Raw genomic sequence first — 13850 nt, forward strand, 5'->3', positions numbered from 1 at the left:
GAATAAAATAGGGCTTCCCTGGTGGCGCAGTGGTCGGGAGTCCGCCTGCCGATGCAGGGGACGTGGGTTCGTGCCCCGGTCCGGGAGGATCCCACATGCCGCGGAGAGGCGGGGCCCGTGAGCCCTGGCCGCTGGGCCTGTGCGTCCGGAGCCTGTGCTCCGCAACGGGAGAGGCCACAGCAGTGAGAGGCCCGCGTACCGCAAAAAAAAATAAAAAAAATTAAAAAAAAAAAAAAGAATAAAATATCTAGGAATAAATCTAACTAAGGAGGTAAAAGACCTGTCCTTGGGAAACTATAAGACACTGACGAGGGCTTCCCTGGTGGCGCAGTGGTTGGGAGTCTGCCTGCCGATGCAGGGGACACGGGTTCGTGCCCCAGTCTGGGAAGATCCCACATGCCGTGGAGCGGCTGGGCCCGTGAGCCATGGCTGCTGAGCCTGTGCGCCCGGAGCCTGTGCTCCGCAACGGGAGAGGCCACAACAGTGAGAGGCCCAGTTACCGCAAAAAAAAAAAAAAAAAAGACACTGACGAGAGAAATTGAAGATGACACAGACGGAAAGATACACTGTGTTCATGGATTGAAAGAATTAATTTTGTTAAAATGACCATACTACCCAAGGCAATCAACAGATTCAATACAATCCCTATCAAAATACCAATGACATTGTTCACAGAACTAGAACACATAATTCTAAAATGTGTATGTAAACACAGAAGACTCCCCATAGACAAAACAATCTTGAGAAAGAAGAACAAAGCTGGAGTTATCATGCTCCCTGATTTCAAACTAAACTATCAAACCATTGTGGTACTGGCACAAAAACAGACACACAGATCAATGGAACAGAAAAGATAGCCCAGAAATGAACCCACATTATATGGGCAATTAATCTATGACAAGGAAGGCAAGAATATACAATAGGGAAAAGACAACCTCTTCAGTAAATGGTGTTGGGAAAACTGGACAGCTACATGCAAAAGAACCAAACTGGACTACCCTCTCACATCATGCACAAAAATAAACTGAGAATGGATTAAAGACTTAAATGTAAGACCTGAAACCATAAAACTTCTAGAAGAAAGCATAGGCAGTAAGTTCCTTGACACTGATCTTAGTAATTTTTTTTTGGATATGTCTCCTCAGGCAAGAGAAACAAAAGCAAAAATAAACAAATCGGACTACCTCAAACTAAAAATCTTTTGCTTAGCAGAGGAAACTATCAACGAAGTGAAAAGGCCACTTACTGAATGGGAGAAGACATTTGCAAACAGTGTATCTGATAAGGGGTTAAAATCTAAAATATAATATACAAAGAACTTATGCAGCTCAACATCTGAAAAACAAACAACCTGATTAAAAAATGGGTAGAGAATCTCAACAGACATTTATCCAAAGAAGACAAATAGATGGCCAACAGGCACATGAAAAGATGTTCAGCATCACTAATCATCAGGGAAATGCAAATCAAAACCACAATGAGTGGGGCTTCCCTGGTGGCGCAGTGGTTGAGAATCCGCCTGCCAGTGCGGGGACATGGGTTTGAGCCCTGGTCCGGGAAGATTCCACATGTCGTGGAGCAACTAAGCTCGTGCACCACAACTACTGAGCCTCTAGAACCCGTGAGCCACAACTACTGAAGCCTGCACGCCACAACTACTGAAGCCTGTGCACCTAGAGCCCATGCTCTGCAACAAGAGAAGCCACCACAATGAGAAGCCTGCTCACCATGACGAAGAGGAGCCTTTGCTTGCCGCAACTAGAGGAAGCCCGTGTGCAGCAAAGAAGACCCAGTGCAGCCAAAAATAAAATGAAAAACAAAAACACAATGAGATAACACCTCTCACCTGTCAGAATGGCTATTATCAAAAAGACAATAAATAACAGGAGGTGGAGAAAAGGGAACTCTCATACACTGTTGGTGGGAAGGTAAATTGGTGCAGTCACTATGGAAAACAGTATGGAGATTCCTCAAAAAATTAAAAATAGAACTACCATATGATCCAGAAATTCCACTCCTCTGTATTTATCTGAAGAAAATGAAAACACTAATTAGAAAATATATGTGCCCTCCTATGTTCATTGCAGCATTATTTACAATAGCCAAGATATGGAAGCAACCTAAGCACCTATCGATAACGGATCAAGAAGATGTGGTACATATATACAATGGAATATTACTCAGTCACAAAAAAGAATGGAATCTTGCCATCTGTGACAACACGGGTGGTCCTAGAGGGTTTTATGCTATGAAAAATATGTCAGACAGAATAAAATAAATACTGCATGATTTCACTTATATGTGCATCTAAAAAGCAAAACAAATGAACAAATATAACAAAACAGAAACAGTGCTATAGGTACAGAGAAAAAACAGGTGGTTGCCATAGGGGAGCGGGTGGGAGGAGGAAAGAAAAGTGAGGGAGATTAAGAGGTATAACCTTGCAGTTGCAAAATAAATGAGTCATGTATATGAAAAAGAAAAGAAAAGAAAAGATCACAATGCCATACACATATGAAAATTTAAAAACATACTAAAGAATGATAATGAAAACACTATATACCCAAATTTGTGTAATGTAGTTAAAGCATTATATAATGGAAATGTGCTGCGTTAATAAATCTGTGATTCTTGAAGTTGGTCCCCAGGCCCACAGAATGACCAGGAACTTGACAGAAATGCAATTTCCAGTCTGCACCCAAAATCTATTGAATCAGAAATTCTGAGAGTGGGGTCCAGAAACCTGTATTTTATCAAGACCTCGAGGTAATTCTGATACATGCTCAAGTTTGAAAACCACTGCCTTAGATGTACATACTGAAAAAAAAGAGAATGGTTAATAGCAAACATCCAACTCAAGAATTTCGAAAAATGGACATTAAAATCAATCCAAAAAGAATAAAAAATAATAAAAATTTCTTTACAATGTATTTTAATGGCTTTAATTCTATATTAGGACTCTTAAAGAGGCATTATCTTTGCTTCTGGGTTGTAACAACCCCAGTTTTCCTCCAGGTTGACTCTGACTAGGGAGTGCATCAGTGCAAGGAATTTGGGCAAAGAAGAAAGTAACATATAGTAGAACATTTCAAGATCTCTCATTCTAGATATCTATGCAGATAGATGCATACTTTTTTTTCTGGATAGAATCATAAGAAAGTATTAAAAAGGCTTTTCTTTGGGGAGAGGGACTTGGGGTAAGAGGCATAGTTTTAATTTTTTTCCTTTAAAAATATTGAATATTTCCATTGAGCTTGAAGTTCTAATCTTACACATATATTAGGTTTTTTTTTTAAAGTGATGACAAGGCTTATTTGGACTGTGGGATGATGGGTAATTTTTATTTCCTTAAAAAAAAAAAAACTTGGTTAATATTATACTTTTGTTAACAACAACAATAACAACAAAAACATGTCCCAAACCTGGATTGGTTCAGAATTTTTTTTGCCTAATGTAATTCACAATTTCTTTGTGGGAATAAACCAGCATGCCTAATAAAATGTTAAGCAATTTTCTGATAACTCTAAAGGAATTGGAGACTTGTTCTAAGAAATCCACTCACCCAACTATCAGTCAAGAGCCTAACTACCTCTACCCAAACGTAATTTTCTTTTGTATCTAATCTAACAATGATTATTTCTATAAAATGTCCCTATCAAGAGTGAACCTTTGAATTGGCTTGGTAGACTCCTTCTCCTCTGCAGCAAGATTTGTTATAAATTTTAATAAACGGTCATATCTAAATTACTTGGAAACGTTTCCTTTAACACCATTTTAACATGTTTTAAAACCTTTAAAAACCTGAGAAATGTACACCTCGGTTACCAGTCTAAAGAATGAGGGGTTGATGGATGACAGGGCCTTAGAACAATAGGGATAGAACGTAATTCGTTCATTCGACAAGTATTTGAGTTCGTACATATGCCAGGCTTTGAAAAGTACTCGAGTTCTGCCACGTGCCAGGCACTGTTCTAAGCTCTGGGGATACAAAAATGAACAAAGGGTGTTAAGGGAATAAAACTCAGTACCACACATGATCTCGCGCTTCTTGCCTCTTCCCTGGTGGGCGCCTCTCGCCGCTTAGTCTATGATTCTTGCTGGGCACAAAAGCCCCGCCCGCCCGCTTATCTGCCGTTTGCCCAAGGCTCTTAGGAGGGGCTGGACTACAACTCCCACAATGCCATCCTGGGGCCTCCTTGTAAGGGCTCCACCTTTTCCCTGGCCGTGCGGAGAACGACTACAGTTCCCAGAGTGCTCTGCTTCGCCTTTTGGGTGTTGTTGCCCCTTTCCCGGAGCGGGACGCGGTAGAAGCGGGCAAGAGTGCCAGGCCTGGGTTCTCTGTGTCCTTCCCCGGGGCAGGGACGAGGCAGTGACTTGACTCTGGGCGCAGAGCCCGCGAGGGAGCGCAGGACGCACCGTCCCTTCTGCCCGGCTCACCTCACGCTACTCTCCGTCTTTTCCGCCCGCGGCCGCCTGGGCGGCTCGGGACCGACCGCCCGGGGCAGCGGTGGCGGTCTCGGCCGCCGGGGCTGTGGCGAGGCCGCGGCCCTCGGGACGGCGGTAGCGGCGCCAGCGCTGGGGAGGCGAAGGAGGGAAGATGGCGTCGGAGCTGGAGCCCGAGGTGCAGGGCCTAGACCGGAGTTTGCTGGAATGTTCGGCTGAGGAGACCGCGGGGGTGAGTGCCGGGACCCAGGCGGGGACGTCCGGCCGTCGCAGGCCGCGCCCCGGGGGAGGAACAGATTACTGGAAATCCCGGAGCGGCCGGGCCCTGGCTTGGGGTGACGACCGCGCTGGCCCCGCCGGCCTCGCCTTGTGGGTAACGGCCTGGGGAGGCCCCAGATCTTGCCCCCTCCTTCCTTCTTTATCCACGAGTAGCCCGCAGGGCTGCTGGGTGCACCAGCCACCCTCACGTACCCTTTCGCTCTTCCGTTATTTCTGCTTTCCCCCCCACTCCCAGTAACTCCCCAGCACAGGGCCTTTGCCCTTTATGTCAACTCTTAGAAGAGGGGAGGGAAAGACGCTTCCTGGTTTTTTGGGTACTTTGTCTTCCTGATTCATTTGCCGCCTCCTCTGAAACCTCCTACCTTATTTTGTTTCTGGGACCGCTCTAGGCACCAAAGGATGCCAGCGACACTGTTCACGCTCTTTACCTCTTCAGTGCGTTTTCGCACCGGTTTGGTCAGTCTACAACGTTGATGAATGTGCGGAAAGTAGTGTCTTGACACGTTAACTGAGTGTGAGAAGGTGGTAGTGGAGACTGGGAGATTAAAACAATAATTCGTCTAGGAGTTGGGGGAAGTTGGATGGAGAACAAACGTTATATAACTTTGAGAGAGCACCTCTCAGTAAATGGAAGCTAATAATGTGAGGTTTGGTCACAGCATAGTGGAAGCAGTTATGCCCCAAACTTAAAGCATTCAGACCTAGTCTTGTACTTAAACTGTAATACGAATATGCTGTATAAGTAGCAGAGTTGTAAAATAATTAATAAAACTCGATGGTATCTTTCCTCAAGGACAGGGAACACTCCCTAGAACAAATTGTCCATAATGATTCTGAATGGGCCAAAACAGCTGAGGCCCCACCTCTAGGGCCTCCAATTTAAAAAGCTGATAGGAAGGGAGTGACCTTTGAGCACAAGTCAACAATCTGAATGTTAGGAGCAAAATTGTAGTGGGGCGCTGTGGGGCTGTTGGTTAGTGAGGAGTTATTTTGGGTGAATTGATGAGGACACTAAAGTCATAGTGGAAATAAATGTCAGGAGTAGAGGTGAAAAGTTTAAAGAAATACATTGTTGAATGATGCATCTTTGTTTGTTTGTTTGTTTTTAAACCAACTTGTTTAGTCTAGTTCTGTTTTCATTTACTTTCCGCTTAGTATTGCAACAACCCAAGAATTTTCCCCATCTGCCTTTTCATTTATCAAGAGGTTTGAAAAAGAAAACGAAAGCAGTGTTCACAGTAAACAGTAAAATGGTAATGACAGCTATTCCCTATCCATGTGATCTTATCAATATCTAGATTGATAGCTAATCTGTTATTTACCTCAAAAACTTTTTTTTTACTCCCACCAAATTCTGTCTGTTGACCCCAGTGATACAGGCTATGTACTCTGTTTTTCCAATTCTAAAAGTGCAAGCTGCCATACACCTGAAACTAACACAACATTGTTAATGGACTATACTCCAATATAGAATAAAAATTAAAATAAACAAATAAAAGTGCAAGCTATCAAGTGATTAGAGCTTCTCCAGTTTGTTGAGGTTCCTGGGGAAACTAGTTATAACACTGATGCTAGAGAGCAATGCTCCTAGTCCTTGTGTAGTGAAATTCTCAGATGTAGTGGGGGAGATTAAGGAAAATGCAGTCAAAACTTATAAATTTGGACTTAATTCGAGTTTGTGAAGTTCACAGTCTGAGCTACATTTTAGTTTTGCTCTGTTTACTCTTCTTTTAAAAATTATTTATTTATTTATTAGGCTGCGCCAGGTCTTTAGTTGCGGCATGCTTGATCTAGTTCCCTGACCAAGGATCGAACCCAGGCCCCCTGCATTGGGAGCACGGAGTCTTAAAGCGCTGGACCACCAGGGAAGTCCCTTTGCTCTGTTTACTTTTAAATGACTTTCTGAAAAATAAGATTAAAAAAAAAATTTAGTCTGAAGGCCGACAAAATTTCTTAAAGAAGAGTTCATCTAATATTAAAATACAAGATTCTTGCAGCAGTATAATTTGCCCTTACTTTGTGAGGAGTTTATTGTTTGTATTTGATTAAAACAGCATAACACTTTACTGTTCTTTCAGCTTAGGCCCCAGCCCAGCCATCTATCACAAATTAAAATTAATTGGGGGACTTCCCTGGTGGTCCAGTGATTAAGACTCAGCGCTCCCAATGCAGGTGGCCCAGTTTCAATCCCTAGTCAGGGAAGTAGATCCCACGTGCTGCAAACTAAGAGTTCTCATGCTGCAACTAAATATCCTGCATGCTGCAACAAAGATCCCATCTACCGCAACTAAGACCCAATACAGCCAGAAAAATAAATAAATATTTTTTTAAAAATTAAAATGAATTAATAAAGTTTTCTCCGGTAAAAATAAATTTTAGAGAGGGTAAACAAGCAAAGCAGTTATTAACAGCCTTTAGACCTCTGTTGCTGATAATTTGTTGGGATCACATCCATCTAAAGTTACTTAATAATGACTAGTGGCATTTTTCGCACAATTTATTTACACACTTGCTTTTCTTATTTGTATTATGAGGAGGAAGGACTTTTTGTGATCCCATCTATTCTTACTAGAATGCCTCACAAATAAAAGTATTTAAGTACTCACTTCAATAATTTTAAGTTTAGGATATTAAAGTGGCCCTCTGTGGTAGTTTTTTCTTTTCCTTGATAGAGTTGATTCTACAAGTATGACTTCCCCAACACTTCTTGACTCTATCTACATTTCATGCTCCACAGATTTGATTATATGTTCCAGTGGATGATTATGATTTAAGAGGTACATATATTGTTTTTCCCCAAATCTGAAAGAAATACATATTCATTATAGAAGTCTTATGTAGAGTATTATACCTATATTGGTTACTTTTTGCCTTAAAATTTTCAACAGTTTTATATAAAATTCACGTATCTTACAATTCAAGTCAGTGGTTTTTAGTATATGCAGAGTTGTGCAGCCCTCACCACAATCAATTTTAGTACATTTTCATCACTGCAAAAAAGAAATCCTATATCCATTAGCTGTACACTCCCCATTTTCTCCTAACCTCCCAAACTCTAGGCCCACTGCTGACCTATTTCTTTGTCTCCATAGATTTGTCTATTCTGGAAATTTCATGTAAACAGAATCATGTAATATGTTGTCTTTTGTGACTGGTTTCTTTCACTTAGCATAAGTTTTTAAGGTTCGTCCATGTTGCAGCATGTATCATCAATACTTCATTCCTTTTTACTGCCAAATGATAGTCCATTACGTGGATATACCATATTTTATTTATCCATTCATCCGTTGATGGATGTTTGGATTATTTCTACTTTGTGGATATTATGAATTGTGCTATGGTGAACATTTCTGTACAATTTTTTTATGGGGACATATGTTTTCATTTCTCTTGGGCATATACCCAGGAGTGGAATTGCTGGGTCAGGAATTGCTAGACTAAAATGGCTGCATCATTTTACCTTCCCACTAGCAGATGTGAAGTTTTCAGTGGGTTTTTTCACATCCTTGCCAGCACTAGTTAATTGTCTGTCTTTTTGATTATAGCCATTCTGTTAGGTGTAAAGTGGCATCTCCTTGTAGTTTTGATTTGTATCAGTATTTCCCTCGTGACTCATGATGTTGAACATCTTTTCATAAGCTTATTGGCTATTTGTATATCTTCTTTGGAAGTGTCAATTCAGATCTTTTGCCTATTTTTTCATTTTGTCTTCTGTTTTTTTGTTTTTTGCCTATTTTTAAATTAGATTCTCTTGTTTTTTATTACTGAGTTTCTGTATTATTTTGATTTGTGAATGTTTTTACTTCATTTCTAGAACTCTTAATATGATTTGTTTTAAATTTTTCTTAGTTCTAATTTTTTCTTAGTATAGTCCCGAAAGCTCCATTTTGGCCCTAGCAATTGTTGTTTTAGATTGTTGTTTTGTAGTTAACTTACATGTTGGTTATCCTTGTTCGAAAGCAAAATCAAATGTGCTTAAATAGAGTACAATTTTAATTTGGCATAGAATAATTAGATACTGTGATAAAAGGCTAACCCCTAGGGATTCTTTGATTTTTGTGTTTATTGTACTTGCTCTCTATCCCAAGGCTGAAATTAGCTTTCAAAAAAAGGCGAGCTCCTGCAAACATTGTCATAACATGTTTACTTTAGTGGAATGAGTTGACAGTTTCTCTACTTCCGTTATTGAGGACTTCTAATAAGAAAGTGCTTATTGCTCTGGTGTGCACGTTAGTGTGACAGCCACAAGTGTCTGAAATAAGGACAGATTAACATGCAACCAAATTAGAAATATCAATAATTCTTCATGTTGAAGAAACAGTTACAGTTAGCTTATGTTACTGAGATCTGATATGAAAAGCTATAGGTTTTCTTTCTTTTGAGAAATATGTGAACCATTATTCTTAAAGGCAGCCAGAAATTTTCTCTTCACAACTTTTTTTTTAAATCTATAATGTCACTAACCACTAATTCTATATTTCTGGTATAGATTTTTTCATGTAAAGGTGTCTTGCTTTATATATTAAGTGTTTAAATTTAATGAAGTTAAAATCCCAAATCAGGTGTTTTTTTGTTTGATTTTGTTTGTTTTGTTTTGCAAGTGGGCTTTCTCTAGTTGGTGGTGAGCGGGGTCTACTCTTGGTTGTGGTGTGTGGGCTTCTCATTGCAGTGGCTTCTCTTGTTGCGGATCATGGGCTCTAGACGTGTGGGCTTCAGTAGTTGTGGCACACGGGCTCAGTAGTTGTGGTTCACGTGCTCTAGAGCGCAGGCTCATTAGCTGTGGTGCACTCTTATGTGCTCTGTGGCACGTGGGATCTTCCCAGACCAGGGCTTGAACCCGTGTCCCCTGCATTGGCAGGCGGATTCTTAACCACTGTGCCACCAGGGAAGTCCTGTTAGGTGGTTTTAAATGGAGCGTATGCCTGCCTTTCTTGAAACAGCCTTTTGTGTCTTGTTAATAATTTATAATAATATATAATAAAAGATATTTAGAGTAAAATGCTTGTTTTACTAATGATATATTTTGTATAAGGCAGCTGATTTTTTTTTCTTAACCAGAAGCTGATGTTAGTTTCTGAATTTTTTGTTTAAGAAATCTATGAACAGATTTGACCCATCAGTGTTGTTAGAGCCACAAGACAACATAATTTCTTTTAGAAAGCATCACCCTTTATCCTCCCTGGATTAAAATTCTGCAAAAGTGAAATTTTAAGAGAAATGGGAACATAAAATATAAAACAAAAAATTGCTGTTAAAATAAAACCTTTAAATGTGTTGTAAATTAAAATTGAAGCATAGTTTTCTAGGATTGTGGAGGTGAATTCTTGAATCTGAATGCTTAATTTTTCATACATAAACAATAAATTGCTTAGGATAATTTGACTGCATTCATATTTTGAATTAGGGTTTGCTGACAATGGGTGAAAACCCCTTTGATGTGGCCAAAAACATGGTTTTTAGCTCAAAGAATTAGATTTTTGTTTGCTTTTTGGTTGACTCTGTCTTTTACTATTGACTATCTTTTTTTTTTCTCGTTTGTTTTATAATTACTGAGCTTTGTGTGTGTGTGTGTATAATTTTGATTTGGAGCCACTTCTCCACTTCTCCTTGTAAGACCTTATACTCTTGTCTTACAGTGTTAGACATTACTTGAACAATCTTTAAACCTATGGGATTGTCTCACCAGAAGTACTGTTTTAAGAGTAATTTAGTCTCTTTCCTACTTGCATAAAGCAAACACAGCAAAATTAGTAACATTTAGAAAGGATTGTTTCACTTTCGGGGTGAAAAGTTTTTCACTGTTATAAGTTTTCATCCAGCCCCTTAACTTATGAAGAGATTTTTACATTTTTAGGAAAAGTTCTCTAAAATGTGAAATTGACTAGAAAGGTAGTATATATCACCTCATGAATATGTAAAATCTCTCTATATGTTATTTTTTCAAAGGAAGGAAGTGAGCTGAAGATTGTGCAAGTAATAGTTAAAAAGAAGACCTTATACTCTTGTCTTAACAGTGTTAGACATCACATAAACGTAAACTTTTTTTTTTAATTAATTTTTTTTGGAGTATAGCTGCTTTACAATGTTGTGTTAGTTTCTCCTGTACAGCAAAATGAATCAGCTATATATATACACATATATCCCCTCTTTTTTGGATTTCCTTCCCATTTAGGTCAACACAGTGCATTAAGTAGAGTTCCCCTGTGCTATACAGTATGTTCTCATTAGTTGTCTGTTTTATACATACTATCAATAGTGTATATGTGTCAATCCCAATCTTCATAAACTCTTGTTTAACAAGGATGTAATTTGAAATTTAGATTGTAATCTATAGGTAAACATTGGACTTATGAGTTAACAGTTAACTGCATTTTTGTAGAAGTGAGTTGTTTCATATTTTCTGATTTCAAATTTTCACTTGGTTTAGAGCCAAAATGAGCAGGTCTTAATTACATAATTTGTAACTAAATAAATTATGTTTATTTGGAGGACAAATAAACACAGATGGAATTGGCATGGGAAGCAGGAATAAGTAAACGACAGAATATAGGGGAAAGCCTTAGGACTTAAGGAAATAGAAAGTGAAAGAAAGGAGGTGGTTTGAAGGATGCCTATATAGGGCTTATTTGGTTTGGTTTTTAATAACCTGCAGGCCTGGATCTGCTTTATTTCTGTGTCCATTGAAGCCACGTTCCATTAAAGCCAAACATCTTTCTGTAATGTCAATGTTAAGTGACAGTCAGTAGTATATACATATTTATAGTCATTCAGTTAACGGATTTTACTAACTGCCCACTGGGGCTTGTTTCTGTTTTAGACATGGGGGGTAGGGGAACAGGAGATGGGGGTGAGGAAGAGGCTAAGAAGACGTCTTAGAGAAAGTGAAACATAAACTGAGATCTGAAGAATGAGTAGATAACAGCCCTGTAAAGCAGAGAGAGAGGAGCAATACTGATCAGGAGGAGGAAACTGGAAAGTATGATACAAGGCAAAGGACCTTGTAAACCAGGGGTCCTCAGCCCCCGGCCTGAGGACCGGTAGTGGTCCGCAGCTTGTCAGGAGCTGGGCTGCACAGCAGGAGGTGAGCAGCAGGTGAGCCAGCGAAGCTTCATCTGCCGCTCCCCATCGCTAGCATTACCGTTTGAACCACCCCCCCACCCGCCGTCTGTGGAAAAATTGTCTTCCATTAAACCAGTCCATGGTGCCAAAACGTTTGGGGACCGCTGTTGTAAACCATGTCAGTGGACTTGATTTGATCCTAAATAGAAGGGGAAGCTGAATGACATGATCAGACTGGCATTTTGCAAGAAACACTCTGGTAGTGAGGTTGGAAAAATGGACTGTAGAGGGACCAGACTAGTGGGAATTACTAGTTAGGACACAGTTGCATTAATCCTTGCAAAAGACAGGAGTGGGGAGTTTGGACTAGGGTAGTGGAAGTAGTGCCACCGGAGATGGAGAGAAAGAAATGGATGGATTCAGCAGATACTTAGGAGGCCTAATAGACAAGACATGATGACTAATTGGATGTTGGGGTGAGGAAAAAAGATTTCTGAGTTTTTCTGGTTTGGATACCTGGGTAGGTGCTGGTGTCTGAAATAGAGAAATGGAGAAAATAGCAGGGTGTTTTTTGTGGTGTGGGAGATCATGAGTTCAATTTTGGACATATTGAGTTGGTGTCTGAAAGGAAAAACTGTTTCTTCCTTTTCTTTTTATTCTCACATCAATACTTCCGGCCTCCAAACGTGTGTGTGTGTGTGTGTGTGTGTGTGGGTGGGGGGGGTGGTTTCCTACACCAGGCAATTCTCTCGTTCTCAGCAGACACCAGTTGGGTGTCCTACAACTCAGTCAGTTCTGACACTGTACACCTGCAGTTAGCATCAGATCCCACAGATTAAGGGCTCAGTCCCACAAGGCTGCCCCGCTTCACTACTGCAGATGCCAGCCACAAGCAGTGGGTCCTCAGGTTACCCACAACTTATGTTGCAAATTAGGGAGTTCCCATGACCCCCTCTTTGGGTTCGATAATTTTCTAGAATGGCTCACAAAACTCAGGGAAACAGTTTATTTACTAGATTACTTGTTTATTATAAAATGATACAACTCAGGAACAGCCAGATGGAATAGAGCAAGGTATGTGGGAAGGGGTGTGGAGCTTCCATGCCCTCCCTGGGCGTGCCAGCACCTCTGTTTGTTCATCAACCAAGGAGATCTCTGAACCCCGACATTTTTGGATTTTTATGGAGGCTTTGTGCCTCCATAGGCATGATGATCAAATGATTGGTCATTAGTGCTTAACTCCACATCCAGCACCTCTCCCTTCCCTGAAGTTGGTTGGGGTGGAGACTGTAAGTTCCACCCTACTAATAATGTGGCTAGTTCCCCTGGCAACTAGCTTCCCATCTTTAGGGGCTTTCCAAAAGTCACCTTAGTAATATCAACCCAGGTCTGATTGAAGGGGGCTTGTTATGAATAACAAAAGACATTCCTTTCACTTTTATCTCACTTATCACTTAGGAAATTGGAAGTTTTTTTTTTTTTTTTTTTTTTTTTTAAATTGGAAGATTTTTAAGAGCTCTGTGCTAGGAATGAGAAGACCAAATATGTTTTTCTTATCATAATATCACAGTATCTATTAGATATCTAAGTATAATTATCACAGGTAGTAGGACATGAAAGTTTGGGGACAGGGGAAAGTGACTTTTTAAAATGTTTTTAACAGGGAGAGCAAAGGAGAAAGGGCTTATAGAGAGGTTGATCAGGGCATAAAGATATAATCGATAGAACAAACTCTCTTATGGACTGACATTCATAAGAGACTGGCGTGTCCTTTATAATCATTGAGAAATAGAATTAGTGTATTGGCTGTTCATGTTCACTGTATGCTCTTTCTGTCAGCAAACGGACAGGAGAATCCAGATCACAATCAGAATATCATTTGAGCAAAGCATTAGAAATTAGAAAGAAAGTCAGATGGGCTCAACGGCTAGTGTCTTATAAGATGATATGTTGTGGTCATTTTCCTGTATTGCCTACAGAAGGTAGCTTCAAGAGTCATTTTGAGGAGATGGGCTCGTTCCACTTTACTTTCACTTTAAGTTGAATTTTAAAATACTGGGCATTTTAGT

The 13850-nt window shown here is 40.1% G+C and overlaps 1 protein-coding gene across 8 annotated transcripts in view; it reads left to right on the forward strand.

Moving 5' to 3' along the window:
* The first annotated feature begins 3322 nt into the window (after positions 1-3322).
* UBR2 (ubiquitin protein ligase E3 component n-recognin 2) overlaps positions 3323-13850 on the forward strand; it is a 117752-nt gene continuing 107224 nt past the window's right edge. For all 8 annotated transcript variants that reach the window (XR_004352347.1, XR_004352348.1, XM_032650248.1 and 5 more), the window contains exon 1: positions 3323-4675. Coding sequence is in view for 6 of the 8 variants with exons in the window: in XM_032650248.1 (XP_032506139.1) it covers positions 4598-4675 (78 nt within the window). In the remaining 2 variants the exon portion in view is untranslated. The remainder of the gene's footprint in view (positions 4676-13850) is intronic.

The sequence above is a fragment of the Phocoena sinus genome, chromosome 11 (genome assembly GCF_008692025.1).
Source record: "Phocoena sinus isolate mPhoSin1 chromosome 11, mPhoSin1.pri, whole genome shotgun sequence".
In the NCBI taxonomy this organism is placed as follows: Eukaryota; Metazoa; Chordata; class Mammalia; order Artiodactyla; family Phocoenidae; genus Phocoena; species Phocoena sinus.